Here is a 13286-nt window from a genome sequence, read left to right as displayed (position 1 = left end):
AAAAGCCATGTCTATAGTAGCACATTATAGTAAACACTCCAAAATAGAAAAGAAAACCATGGCACAAAGCAAAGACCATCTGCTTGCTGTAAGGAGGCTTTGGCAGAGCAGTAACTATGGAACCTCATCTGAAATTCAGGGAGAATGTCACATGACTGAGACTGGGGCATTTGGTTTGGTTTTGTCCTCTTTTCTTTTAGACCTGAACGATGGTATGGCTGAGATAGAGCTTTAGCTGAGAGAATCCCCAACATGTCAAAGCACTAGATTGGCTTCCTACACTGCGCACCTGTAATCCTAGCTCTTGGGTGGTGAAGGCAGGAGGATCAAGGGTGCAATCTTTTTTGTATAAGAGGTTGGAGACTAGCCTGGGCTACATGAAACCCTATCTCGAAAGAATGTTATTCTCTGTGTATGTCAATATGACTATGCCACTCACCTCCTAAACAGGGTGTGCAGAAGCAACATTATTCCTGCAATTAAGAGAAGAATCTTTAAAATGTATTTATTAGTGTATCTATAAGTCATGTATGTGCAGGTGAACATAGGGAACAGAAGAGAGTGTCAGGTTCCTTGGAGCTGGGGTTACAGCAGTTATGAGCTACCTTACATGATGCTGAAAACAAAACTCGAGTCTCCTGCAAGCGCAGCAAGAGTTCCTAACTACTGAGCCATCTCTTTGACCCCCAGGAGTCCAAAGGCCTCCACCCATGTGCTCAAACAGCTGTCTCCTTACTGTCTTAAAGCATCCTTAGTTCATTCACAGGTTTACTCATGAATTTCCTTATCTTTTTCTCTTTCTAATCTAAACCAGGCAAACCTTTTTTTACAAGAAACCCCTCCGAGTTGAAAGGCAAGTTCATTCACACGAAACTACGGAAAAGCAGTCGAGGCTTTGGCTTCACGGTGGTTGGAGGGGACGAACCTGATGAGTTCCTGCAGATCAAGAGCCTCGTCCTGGATGGTCCTGCCGCACTGGACGGCAAGATGGAGACAGGTGAGCCCACATGGCCACAGCATGCCCCATGTGGTGAGGCCTCTGCCCATATTTGAACAAGAGCAGAGAGCATCATGCCTCTTTATATATGTCCTTTAAACACCTAGCAATGAGCTGAAGCCCTCTCTTAAGAAGAAACCCCTTAGTGCAGACAAAAACCTTTGAAAGTACTCTGACCTTAGGGACCTGTTAGGTGCTATTGCATGTAGTAGAGCAATAGTTTACTAAAAACATCAATCCATTTGGCTAAATGAATTCTAAACTTAGAACACCAGTGTTTTTTTCAGTAGTTATTGTATTGTCATTTACCAGAGAAGGCACTAGATGCTACAAGAAAACTTTATCACCAGTTCAAACCTGCAGTCTTATGCCTTGCAAATTCCCATCCTCATCCCATCTCCTTCTACTTCATATTAAAGTCACAGAAGAACTACAATTGCGCTTCAACCTCATTAGACCTGATGGGTCTTAGCATTACAAAAGATAGGTCAGTAAGAGGGAAGCATATAAGGTCATTCAAGATGAGTTTAAAACCAGGCATAGTGACACTCAGAGAGCTGCGGCAAAAAGATCACAAATTGGAGGCCAGCCTGGGCTCTACATATTGAGACCTTGACTCTGAAACTTCCTAAATACAAAGAGTGGGTTGTATGTGACACTGGGCCCTCAAAAGTGAACAGCAACCCAGAGATTATGTTTGGCACATGGTAGAGTGAACACAGAAAAGGCTATGAGAACGTGACGAGGGCACACAGGCGGGGGTGACAGTCGTGGAGTAGAGAAGCAGCTAGGAACTAAGACAAGCGGGAACTTAAATGAAGTCAGTGTGTATCGGCGTCTCCTGTTGGTTTCTGGTTTTAAACTCAACTTAGATGAACGTATATACTTTCCTCTTACTGACCTGTCTTGTAGTTTTTAAGACCCATCCTAAATGAAGGTGAAAGTGAAATTTTAGTTTTTCCATACCTGCAGTATGAAGTTGAATGAAACAGGGTCAGGTGGGGCACCTGAATGCTGCTTCCTGTGTGTGCCCAATGAGAATCTTGGGGTGTGCGGTCTGAACATTAGGAGAATGTTACTGTGGCACCATTTTTTTGGGGGGGTGCTGTTTTTTGACCTCCAAACTTTTTTTTTTTTACAGGGGATGTAATTGTCAGTGTGAATGACACTTGTGTTTTGGGACACACACATGCTCAAGTTGTGAAAATCTTCCAGTCCATTCCCATTGGTGCCAGTGTGGACCTTGAACTCTGCAGAGGTTACCCATTGCCTTTTGACCCGGATGACCCTAATACAAGTTTAGTGACCTCGGTGGCCATTTTGGACAAAGAACCAATAATAGTAAATGGACAAGAGACCTATGATTCACCAGCGAGCCACAGTAGTAAAACAGGCAAAGTCAGCAGCATGAAGGATGCCAGGCCAAGCAGCCCTGCAGACGTGGCTTCCAACAGTTCTCATGGTTATCCCAACGACACAGTCTCCTTGGCCTCCTCCATAGCTACCCAGCCAGAGCTAATAACTGTTCACATAGTCAAAGGGCCAATGGGATTTGGCTTTACGATCGCAGATAGTCCTGGTGGGGGTGGCCAAAGAGTAAAACAGATTGTTGACAGTCCACGCTGCAGAGGCCTCAAAGAAGGGGATCTTATTGTGGAGGTGAATAAGAAGAATGTGCAGGCCCTGACGCACAATCAAGTCGTGGATATGCTGATTGAGTGTCCAAAGGGAAGTGAGGTGACACTGTTGGTGCAGCGAGGAGGTATGTAGGCTGACTTTGCTCTTTGCTTTTGAAATCTGAAGTGCATTGCTTAGCTTACTAGTCTTCAATTATTTGCAGTGTTTTCGGTTTTCTTCTTTTTTTTAAAGATTTATTTTTTGAGATGCTAGAAATTGAACATAGGGCCTTCAGCGTGCTAGGCTAATGCTGTGCCCCCAGGCTACGTCCCCAACCTAGGTGACTTGCACTTGCATATTTGAAAATACTTTCAAAATGCCTTTTGGTTGCTTTAAACATACTTCACAGTAATGCTTATATATTGTGCACACAGAATTAGAATGATCTGTAAAACAAATAACTGTGCCTTTTATAAAAGAAGTAAGACTTGTCTCTCAAAAACAAGAATTCTCTTGTAAGACTCCTGTCTCTCCCTAGCCTTCACAGGCTGAAGAATGTCCTTGTGAGTTCCCTTTGCCAGCCTCTGTTCTTCCTGGTCTGCTGCTTCCACTGGAATTTAGCCATGATGGCTTTGTCCTCTCCTGCCTCAGGACCTTTCTGTTTCCCTCCCCTCTGCCTGAAATGTTCTTTTCCCACTACAGTGCTTCTCTGGCCCAGTTTCTCAAGATTCCTCCCTAGAAATTTGTCTATTTCACTGTCTAACTACAGATACATCCGAGCTCTAGCATTTAGACCACCTGACGCCTTTTAGAGTAGTCCTATAGAACTCAAGTCATCTTAGTCTTGACATTAAGCTTTCTTCTTTTTTTTTTTTTTCTTTCTCCTTGCCTAAGCCACCATATTTCTTCTTTACCCGCTCTCCCAGGACGTCACATGAAAAAGTACTCAGTGCTGAAATGTCTCACTCCTGATACTCGAACTTGTAACTGGTTGTAGCTGATTGTTGTCCATGGGAGACCTGAGATTGCCTCTGCTGATCCCCCTCAGTGTGACCTGCCATGCATAACAGATTTGAGCCTTTGGAAAGCAGATCAATTATCAAATGTGGTTTCCTTGCAACAAAGGTGCTCAATTGAAGCTGGGTGTTTTATGATCAAAATGATTAGGGTCAGAGGAGGAAATCCAAAACACAGCACAACTGTTGAGTTGGTTAAAGTATTCTTCTAACTCTCGGGAACGGTCATCAAAACCATTGTGGAGGCCAGTGTGGTGGTGTACACCTTTGATCCCAGCAATTGAGAGGCAGAGGCAGGTGTATCTCTGTGAGTTTAAAAGCAGCCTGGTCTACATAGTGAGTTCTAGGACAGCCAGAGCTACATAGTGAGAACCTGTCTAAAATTTTTAAAATCAAAACTAAAAACAACAATAAACATTATACAGACTGATTTGGCAAAACACTCTGATATTTATGTTAGGTCTCTTCTTGTTCTTAGACCACTTGATACCCAGAAAGCTTATCCCTAAAAGTGATCTTGGTTCACATAGACAAACTGGTGATTCAGAATGTTCTCATACATATATGCACCTTTCATCTGACGTTATCATGTCCTTGGGATGTAGGAAAGTGCCAACACCTAGTAGAATGGAATTGTTCACCCTGTTTGTTTCTGCTGACCCTAGTCTAGTACTTTGCCAACCTATCCTCAAGTGAACAGAGTTGATTTTGCATACTTGTTCACATGTTTGACTTGTCTGCCAGGCATCTCTGATCCAACGACTGGGTATTTATACCCATGCTCCTCTCTAACCTGTTTGATTCTTTGTTTATTTTGAGTGTATTATTTACTGGGCTTTTCTGTCATTAGGTTCACTTTTAAGGAGACCAAAAAACATAATTTTGTGAAGATCTAGTAAGTCAGCCAATATTATAATGAATTTGCCAAAAATACTCGAGTTGATTATAGAAACATACATACACCTTGATGTTAACCAAGTGTATCTTTTCTTAATTCCTGGGACTCTCTCTGTTGATGCTATTAAATTTTATAACATTCATATGGAAAGACCCAGAATATATTGCCTCATTAGTCAACATCTACATGGTTTACTCTACAACCTGAGTAATTTAAAATCACGGTAACAGCTTCAGTCTGTAAAGTACGCCATATACCCTGGGCTTGATTTATGTGTAAGATGGGAAGTTTGTACATCTGCAGTTGGCAGGCCATCGCCAGCTACTATTAATCTTTCTCAAAAGCATAAAAATACATTTGGCTGTGCCACACACTAGTTGTTTGCATCAGGGCTGGCATTTAATCATCCCTCTGTGAGGTGGGGGGAGAAAGGAGGATGTTTGATGAAGAAACAGGACAGCAGCTGGGTGAGATGAGGAAGAGAGCGGTCAGTCCACTGACTGCTCATGAATCTCATTTCTGTCATAGCTTCTGGTAAGCAGATTGATTAATTCATTAAACACAAGCCGTTTGTGATCTCAGGCATCCGTGGTGGGAGGATGGGGTTAGTGTGCTTTATAAAGTGGGTTTGTTTTACTTTGGGACAGCATTGGATGCTTGCAGCATCTATTTTCCTTCCTTCCTAAGTCCCATGTTCATTTTTGATGTTTGTCCTTGTCAGGATTTCCTTTTTTACCTTTTACTTTTTATATTTGTCAGTCTGTTACCTCCTTCCCAGCAGTAGGGAAATTAAGTGGAGGCTGGAATAGCTTTTGTTAATTTCTGGAGTCAGTTTCCAGAGGCAGGCTTGGATTTACCAGGGTTGTTCACCCACAGGCTGTGTAGCTGAACTGTCACAGGATGTCCCTAGTCTCTCAGCTAGAACTCACTCCTGCTGTTACTCCCCTGGGGTTTGTCTGCTAGGCACAACTCTCCTTGTCTCCATCTTCTCAAAACACATCCTTCCCTCCTCTTCCCTCTGCTTTCCAGACAGGAGAGTGCTTTCTTTCTGTTATGGTTTAAAATTGTGTCAGCGTTTGCAGTCAGCAGTCTGCCTCCCAGTTCCAGTGTGAGCCTGTAGGCTTTCTTGACTTGTTTGGAAAATAATGATAGACCATGGTTAATTAATAGTTTTTAATGTGCCAAAGAGCTTGCCCCGTGCAGGGTTTTCCATGTTTAAGGGGAGCACTGTACATGCAGTTAGCATAGCACCTATGCCCCACAGTTTGCAAAGCATCACTTGCTCAGCAAATGCACACCCCTGTGCTTCTCTTTTGGAAGTAATTTTGTGTTGACAGAGAATGCTTTCTTCCAGGAAGTTTGACAGTGTTTGGTGAATGTGGAAAGTGTGTGCTGTGGTTAGGAGAGAAAGCATCTACAGGAAAGAGAATTGAACTGGTGCTGTCATGAATGAGCAGACCTCTGAGTTAAACTGTGTTCTTACAGTTCCACCTCACTCCCTGACATTCATTTCTTCATGCAAATAAATAAACAAACAACAAAAAGTTCCGACTTTTGGGCTCTCATTTCATGAAAACAATGATCCCGTTGCAGTGGAGTTGGAGCCAGAGGAGGAACCTTTGAAGCCTGGTTCTGCCCTCAGCATTGTGCACTGTTAGGCAAGTCTCTCACCTTAGCTTGGTTCAGCGTGTAACAAAAGAGAGTGGCTCTTGCCTTGTAAGTAAGAAGCCATGGATGACCTATCCATCATCCATGCTGCTTTACTAATATTGCCAGTTAGCAGAAGTAACCGCTTAAGTTGGGTAAGGCTGGCTTTTTATTAACAACAAGAGAGAGAGAGAGAGAGAGAGAGAGAGAGAGAGAGAGAGAGAGAAGAGAAGAGAAGAGAAGAGAAGAGAAGAGAAGAGAAGAGAAGAGAAGAGAAGAGAAGAGAAGAGAAGAGAGATGATCTCTAGCCAGAACTCATCATCCTATGATGTTTTGACAGAAGCATTTTGTTTTTGAAGCTCCATTGTTGGTCATTAGTTAAGTAACCAGGGTTGTGAATGAAGCCAGGCTCCCAGGCCGTGACCCACTCTAGCTTTCATTCTTTCTCGTATACTTTGTATATGTGGTAGAGAGAGGAGGTTTTAAGTTTATAAAGCCAAAAATTATTTTCACCTTTGAATGATTTTCTTTTCTAAAAGCTTTTCTGGGTTTGTTGGTGCTGAGGATGAAGTATGAGGTTGGTTGGTTATGTTTCTATCCTACTGAGTCTGTCTCTCCCACCTAAGCTTCTGTAAGCAGCAAGTGTCTCTTCTGCCCCAGAGATGTTTCAGCTCCCACCCACCACATGCATTCTTCCAATTCTGAGAATGAAAGGAGTGGCTTTATTCTGAGGTCCATGTCTTGGATGGAGGCCATCACTGGCTTCTGGTGATCACAACGGTAAGGGAAGGGAAATCTGTTCCACAGTGGGCATGAACGGTATCGTATGCAGAGTTCTTTCATCAGGACACTAAGTTATTCTCTTAGGATCTGATTCTCAGGTAATGAAGTGCTGGGATTCCCAGAGGGTGGGGTCTGTGTCTTTTTTTCTTAAACCACAGGTGCTTTAGGGCAGACTGCTTCATGGACAAATCACAAGGAAATATACTCTAGTGTATTTGCTGTCAAAGAGCAATGATACACATTTAGTGGAAAATGAGACATGAAAATAGTGAGTCTTTATTATGGGCCAGACATGTTAACATGGCACACAGTACACATTCAAACACATGCATTCATTAAACCTAGTGACTCCTCATTTTTGCAACCAAAATGGAATTAATGTCATGCATGAAGTCACTTATTACTGCCTCCCTCCTGCAATAGGAAAGAATGTGGAGGGGTTTTTGGTTGGATGGTTGGTTAGTTGGTTTTGGGGGTTGTTGTTGTTGTTTTGGTTTTGGTTTTGCTTTGGGTGTTTGTTTGTTGGTATGAAAGGAAACTCTTCCTAATTTGAGTAGTATATATAGGCAAAGCGGAAATTCCTGGTTCTGTTGGGAGAGCAGGAAGAAGGCTTGTAATTCAGACAATAAATTTTGTTATTGCAAAGTGCCATTGCCCTGCACTGTCCTTAATGTTTTGCATACACTTGACCTAGAATTCCCAGAGCCCTCTGAAAAAGGTGCAGTATTAGTTCTGTGTTTTAAAAGAAGTTGAGATCTCAAGAATGTTAGATTTTCCCAAAACTGCACACCTGGCTAAGTTTTGGTCCAGGAATCTGGGCTTTAGAGACTTTGCTTAAACACTATGCTAAAAAGCCTTTTGGCGTTGAGAGAGAAAGAGAGAGCGAGCGAGAGACACAGAGAGCGACAGCGAGAGACAGAGAGACAGACGAAGAAGGAGAAGGAGGAGGAAGAAGAAGAAGAGGAGGAGGAGGAGGAAGAAGAAGAAGAGGAGGAGGAGGTGGCAAAAAAAAAAAAAAAAACCTAGCTACTCTGGTAGCAGAACTGTTGAGTATATTTTATGCATAGAAATTATCCCACTAGCATAGTTGTTGGGAAATTTGTCTTGTATATAGATGAATAAGCCTGAAGTTCACAGGCAAATTGATACTACTTAATTCTCAACAAATTCACTAATGATTTTTATTCCATTAAATCATTTGTCCAAATAGAGCAAGAAGTATCTAAGTTTATCATCTAAGCACAGCATAAGCATGTGTGTGTGTGTGTGTGTGTGTGTGTGTGTGTGTGTGTGTGTGTGTTTATATCTGTCCATTTGTCTGTCTGTCTTACTGTATGTCTGTCTGTGTGGCTTCATCCTGAAATGATGCAAAACCATCATAATTAGGACCACAGGAAGCTGTGTGCCTGAGAATTAAACTGGGTGATCAGGCGCCTCTCTTTGCCCTCTGGTCTTGGACTGGAGAATGAATTGCAAATTGCATCACTTAAGTGTCTGACTGCCTGAATGTCTCACACTGGGCTGATGGACCCCAGGAAGGGAAATTGGGGTTGTTCAGAGTGAGATCCTAATAGACTTGAGCATTACATGTTCTCTCCAATGCTTTCCCTGTCCCTTCTTAGATCTCCAGTCTCAGAGTACATCTCACCTCCCCTGGCCTCTGCCAGGCACCTTTATGGCACCTAGCTTTGTACTGTTCTCATAAGAGGACTGGGAGCTTCTCCTGTCCATGCTCTGTCTAGAGTGGATTCAAGTCAAGGCCCTCACATCCAAGTGGCTTCCCAGCATTCAGTGTAAACTCCGCAGCCCTGTGTCAAGCCCTGCCATGTGATTTTCCCTCTCCCCATCCTTTCTTCTCCCATAGAATCTCAGGACCCCCTTCTTCACATCCTCTGTCCTCTGCTCTGAGATCCTTTCATCTAAGAAGCTGACTCTGACCATTCACATAAAGTGAAATAGCATCAATCACCATCCTTCCCTACTCGCTGGGCTTTCCTCATAGCAGTTACAATGTTTTCTCCTTTAGTTTTTACACTGAAAGCATCTCAGTGGATGCCTAAAAGAGCAGCCACCACCCCCATGCATATACACACTTCTAGTAAAGATTATTTTGTGAAGCACACAAGAGACCAGTTGTAGCCTATAATAATGAATAATTAGAATGAAAGACATGTTATTCTGGCCAGCATACAATTCAATACCTATGAATTGTTTATTTCTGGAAATTTCAAGTTAGTATTTTCAGACTTTGAATGACTTAACCCTTCAGTATCATCTCAGGTAAGAGGCAGAGTTCTTGTGCTTACTTGGGGTCTCCATGAGAGCTGAAACCCAGCCAGTACTTTGTCCTATTGCCTGAAATAGAGCCTGGTACATGAGAGTCATTCAGAAACTCACATGGATTAATGACTCTTTCTTAAGGAATCTTTACCTACACTTGGATATGTCTTAATTTCTATGACTCTTCTTTGAGAAGCCTACACCCATGCTTAAACCATATGAAAATATCTTTATTAAATCCCGAGTCTGTTTCATTAAGAATGAACAAATGAGATCTGCAAAGCCATGCTTCCTGAACAGAGATCATTAGCAGAATTTCCTGAGATGTAGTTACTGAAGATAGCTGAGGGAAAGGACCAACACCTCACAGTGGCGACATCTGGATCTGAACTCAGATCTCTTTGTTTTTGGAGCCTGGGCACCCTCAGGACTGCTCAACAGGACTGTGAATTGTGTTCATCAAGAACCTTTATAAGCCAAGGAGCCGAAGAATCAAACCAGGGACTACTATAGTCGATCACTGCAGAAAGTGTTACATGGGTGCGGAGCTATTTCATTCTGGGAGCGAGGTGTTGAAAACCCTTCATTTCACCATATCTCCCGATGGTATACCTTGGAACAGAAGAAAATCTGATAGTGAAGATGACTTCATAGTATGTGGATTTCTTCTGTATGCAAGGTAGAAACCCGAAAGCTTACATGCTTTCAGTTTTTCCATGTGGCATTCTGAGCTCTGTGTACACAGAACTCAAGACTTGTAGAGTGACCTGCTTAGAACAGTTCTAAGGGTGATTTTTAGGTCCTGGAATGACTTTTGCAAGATTTCAAAGGATTTCTTACAGAGCCCTAGTCTGTCTAGGGTGCCTCTTACACTCCAAAACTGGACTGATATTTAATGAGTTTGTCTAGTGTCATTCTGTTGCTATGACAAAACATTCTGACCAAAAGTATCTTGGAGAGGAGGAGCTTTTTTCAGCCTACGCTTCCAGGTCTCAATCCATCACCAAGTGAAGTCAGGGCAAGAACTGAAGCAGAAACCATGGAGGAACAGTGCTTGCTGGCTTGCCTCCTCTAACGTGTGCACAGCCAACTGGCCTGCTAACTTGCTTGCTTTCTTAAATATTTCTAGATTATTTTATGTGTATGAGTATTCTGCCTGTGTGTATGTATGTATATACATCACTCGAGTGTCAGGTACACAAGGAGGTCAGAAGAGGGCATCAGATTCCCTGAAACTGGGTAGACACTATGTGAGTGCTAGGAATTGAACCCAGTCCCTCTATAAGAGCAACAAGGCATCTCTAGCTTTCTTATACAACCCAGGACCACTAGGGATAACCAATGCTCACAGTGGCCTGGACCCTCCCATATCACCCAGAGTCAAGAAAATTCTTCTCACAGACATGGCTATAAGCCAGTTTTACCCAGGCTATTTTTCAGTCAAAATTCCCTCTTCTAAGGTAACTCTTAGCTATGTCAAGTTAATGTTACAAACTAACCATGACAGAGGTTAAAATACACACACATACACACACACACATACACACACACACATAAACACACACACACTACTCAACTAAACTAGAAGATGACTTCTCAGGTAAGGCACTCCCTGACAACCTGTGTTCAATCTCTTGTCACATGGTGAAAGGAGCAAAGTGACTCTTGCAAGTTGTTCTCTGACCTACACACTCACATACACTTTAGCATATATGTATGCATATTTGCACACATACACATAAATAGATAAATAGATAGATAGATAGATAGATAGATAGATAGATAAATGTATGTTAGAAAAATAAAGAACAGAGGCTAGGATTATAGATCCCTGGCTAAGAGCACTTGATGCTCTTACAGAACATCCAGGTTTAATTCACAGCACCCATGTAGAGGCTCAGAACCATCTGTAACTCCAGTTCTGTGTGATATGATGCCCTCTTCTGGCCTGCACTCCATGCACGTATGCATGCACATACTCTCAGACACACATACACATAAAATAAATACATTTTTAAAAATACTGCAGGCATTGTTGTCATGTGCCTTTAATCCCAGCCTTTATTAAACAGAGGTAGGTCTCTGTCTCTCTCTCTCTCTCTCTCTCTCTCTCTCTCTCTCTCTCTCTCTCTCTCTCTCTCTCCTAGGCCAGTCAGGTCTACATAGTGACATCTTAACTTTAGAATAAATAATAGCTAAAATTATTACCTATAAGATACCTATAAGATACATGTTATCTGCCAGCTAAGCAACAAGCCGTGTACACTTTGTCAGAACTCCATCGAAACAGGAAGCTGTTGACATTCCCTCAGCATGCTGATGGGCATAGTATCTCTAGCCAACCTCACAGCTTATTTAGGGTGTTTGGATTTTGTAGCACTATTGGAAGTTGAGGCCTTGGTTGGATCCAGTGTGTTGTCTGATGCCTTCCAGGCTGTTAGAAGTTGTTCAAGTTAAAATTAGCAAACTTCTTGCACTTGCATGGTGCTAAGCAGGGTGGCTTTCACGTTTGCTATTAAGGAGCCTCCTGGCCTTTATTAGTAATGCAGTTTGAAATTGTTATTTTGGTTTATTGCCATGACTTAAAGTCATCAAGGATTTTATTTTGGAATTCTTCATAAAATGTTAGGTCACATTTGCATTTGAGATGACTTATACCACGATAGGAGATAAATATAAAAATGTTTCTATTTTGGGTGCGTTTCATTATATAATGCATAAGAATTGTCCCTCATTTTTATGTCTTGAGGAATTCTAGTTTCTTTAATTATTTTTATTATTTAAATCTAAGCGCAGTGCTTACTTGTTCTAGCATTTATATGCAGGGTCAGATGTAATTGAACAATTGATGTCTATTTCTTAGCTTATCATTTTGGATGACATTGTGTGAGAGCATATGTGCGATTGCACATGTGCAGACCCGAGGCCAACCTTAGTGTTAGTCCTTAAGAGCTGTTCAGTTTGGTTTTTGTCTCATGGGCCTAGAGTTCATCTGAGTAGGTTTGACCCCCCCTGGCCAGTGAGCCTTGGGGATCTTCCCATCTCCACCTTTCCAAAACAGGGATTACAAACATGTGCTTCAATGTCTGACTTTTTACATGAGTTCTGGGAATTGAACTCAGTCTCATGCTTGGCCTTTCCAATGGAGCCATCTCCTCAGCCCTGTTCCTTTCATAATGCTGAGTGGTTGACACACCTCAAACAAATCATTTTTTCCCACAAGCCAGTCCCTCACCCCGCCCTTTGAAGGTAAATATAATATTCCAAACGTATGCACATTATTTATTATAAGTATATATAGGATTTATTGTCGTCGTTAAAAAGTAGCGGCATCCCCTTGCTTTTCTGGAAGAATAGTAACATTTCATTGGCTGGGCTGGCAGTAGTAAAATTACTATTCTGCACTGCTACTTACAGAGCTGGCTCTGAATGTTAAAGACAGTGATTAGTTGTCTCTTTGGGGGAAGAAATGGAAAAGGAGGACAGGGTGACTGAAGACAACAAGCAAGAAGAGTCAGAACTGAGGTTAGGACCTGTGTGCCAGAACCAGGACTTGGCATGTCATGTTCACAGCATTGTTCAGTTTGGCCTGGTGGAGGAACAAGCTAAAACTAGTGTTTGCACATCATCTGCTCAGCATGTAAGGAAGGATGTTAGGTATGGCAGGGGAAGGAACAGATCCCCTGGAGCTGTTGCCAAAATTGAGTAAGATCTGGCAGCTCAGAGCGACAAGAGATAAGATCAAGGGCAACATGTCTTGGGGTGTGTTAGGAGAGTGACAGGACACAGTGGGTGAGCTAGAGGTAGGGGGTGACAAATTTGTGTTAAAAACTAGCTACTAAATATCTTGGGCTTTCTGGCCCTTGCAGCCTCTGGATTCACCACCTGTCTGCCCAGAACCAGGTAGAATACAAGTATGTGGGCTGCTCCTGTTCTACAAACACATGATATGCATTGCTGTTCTAGTTTCAGTCTGTTGTGACAAATTCCAAGAACAGCTTAGGGGAGGAAAGGATTTGTTTGGCTTTTACTTCCACAGTCTCGTCAT

At 42.3% G+C, this 13286-nt stretch overlaps 1 protein-coding gene across 5 annotated transcripts in view; it reads left to right on the top strand.

The window, feature by feature from the left end:
- The window catches only part of Magi1 (membrane associated guanylate kinase, WW and PDZ domain containing 1), a 593004-nt gene that overhangs the window by 520680 nt on the left and 59038 nt on the right, over positions 1 to 13286 (top strand). For all 5 annotated transcript variants that reach the window (XM_076940144.1, XM_076940143.1, XM_034511326.2 and 2 more), the window contains exons 11-12: positions 815 to 997; positions 2139 to 2759. In XM_076940144.1, the coding sequence (XP_076796259.1) occupies positions 815 to 997; positions 2139 to 2759 (804 nt within the window). The remainder of the gene's footprint in view (positions 1 to 814; positions 998 to 2138; positions 2760 to 13286) is intronic.

Source organism: Arvicanthis niloticus, chromosome 9 (genome assembly GCF_011762505.2).
Source record: "Arvicanthis niloticus isolate mArvNil1 chromosome 9, mArvNil1.pat.X, whole genome shotgun sequence".
NCBI classification, from domain to species: Eukaryota; Metazoa; Chordata; class Mammalia; order Rodentia; family Muridae; genus Arvicanthis; species Arvicanthis niloticus.
Note: the sequence above shows the minus strand (reverse complement) of the source record. Positions and strands in the feature narration are given on the sequence as shown.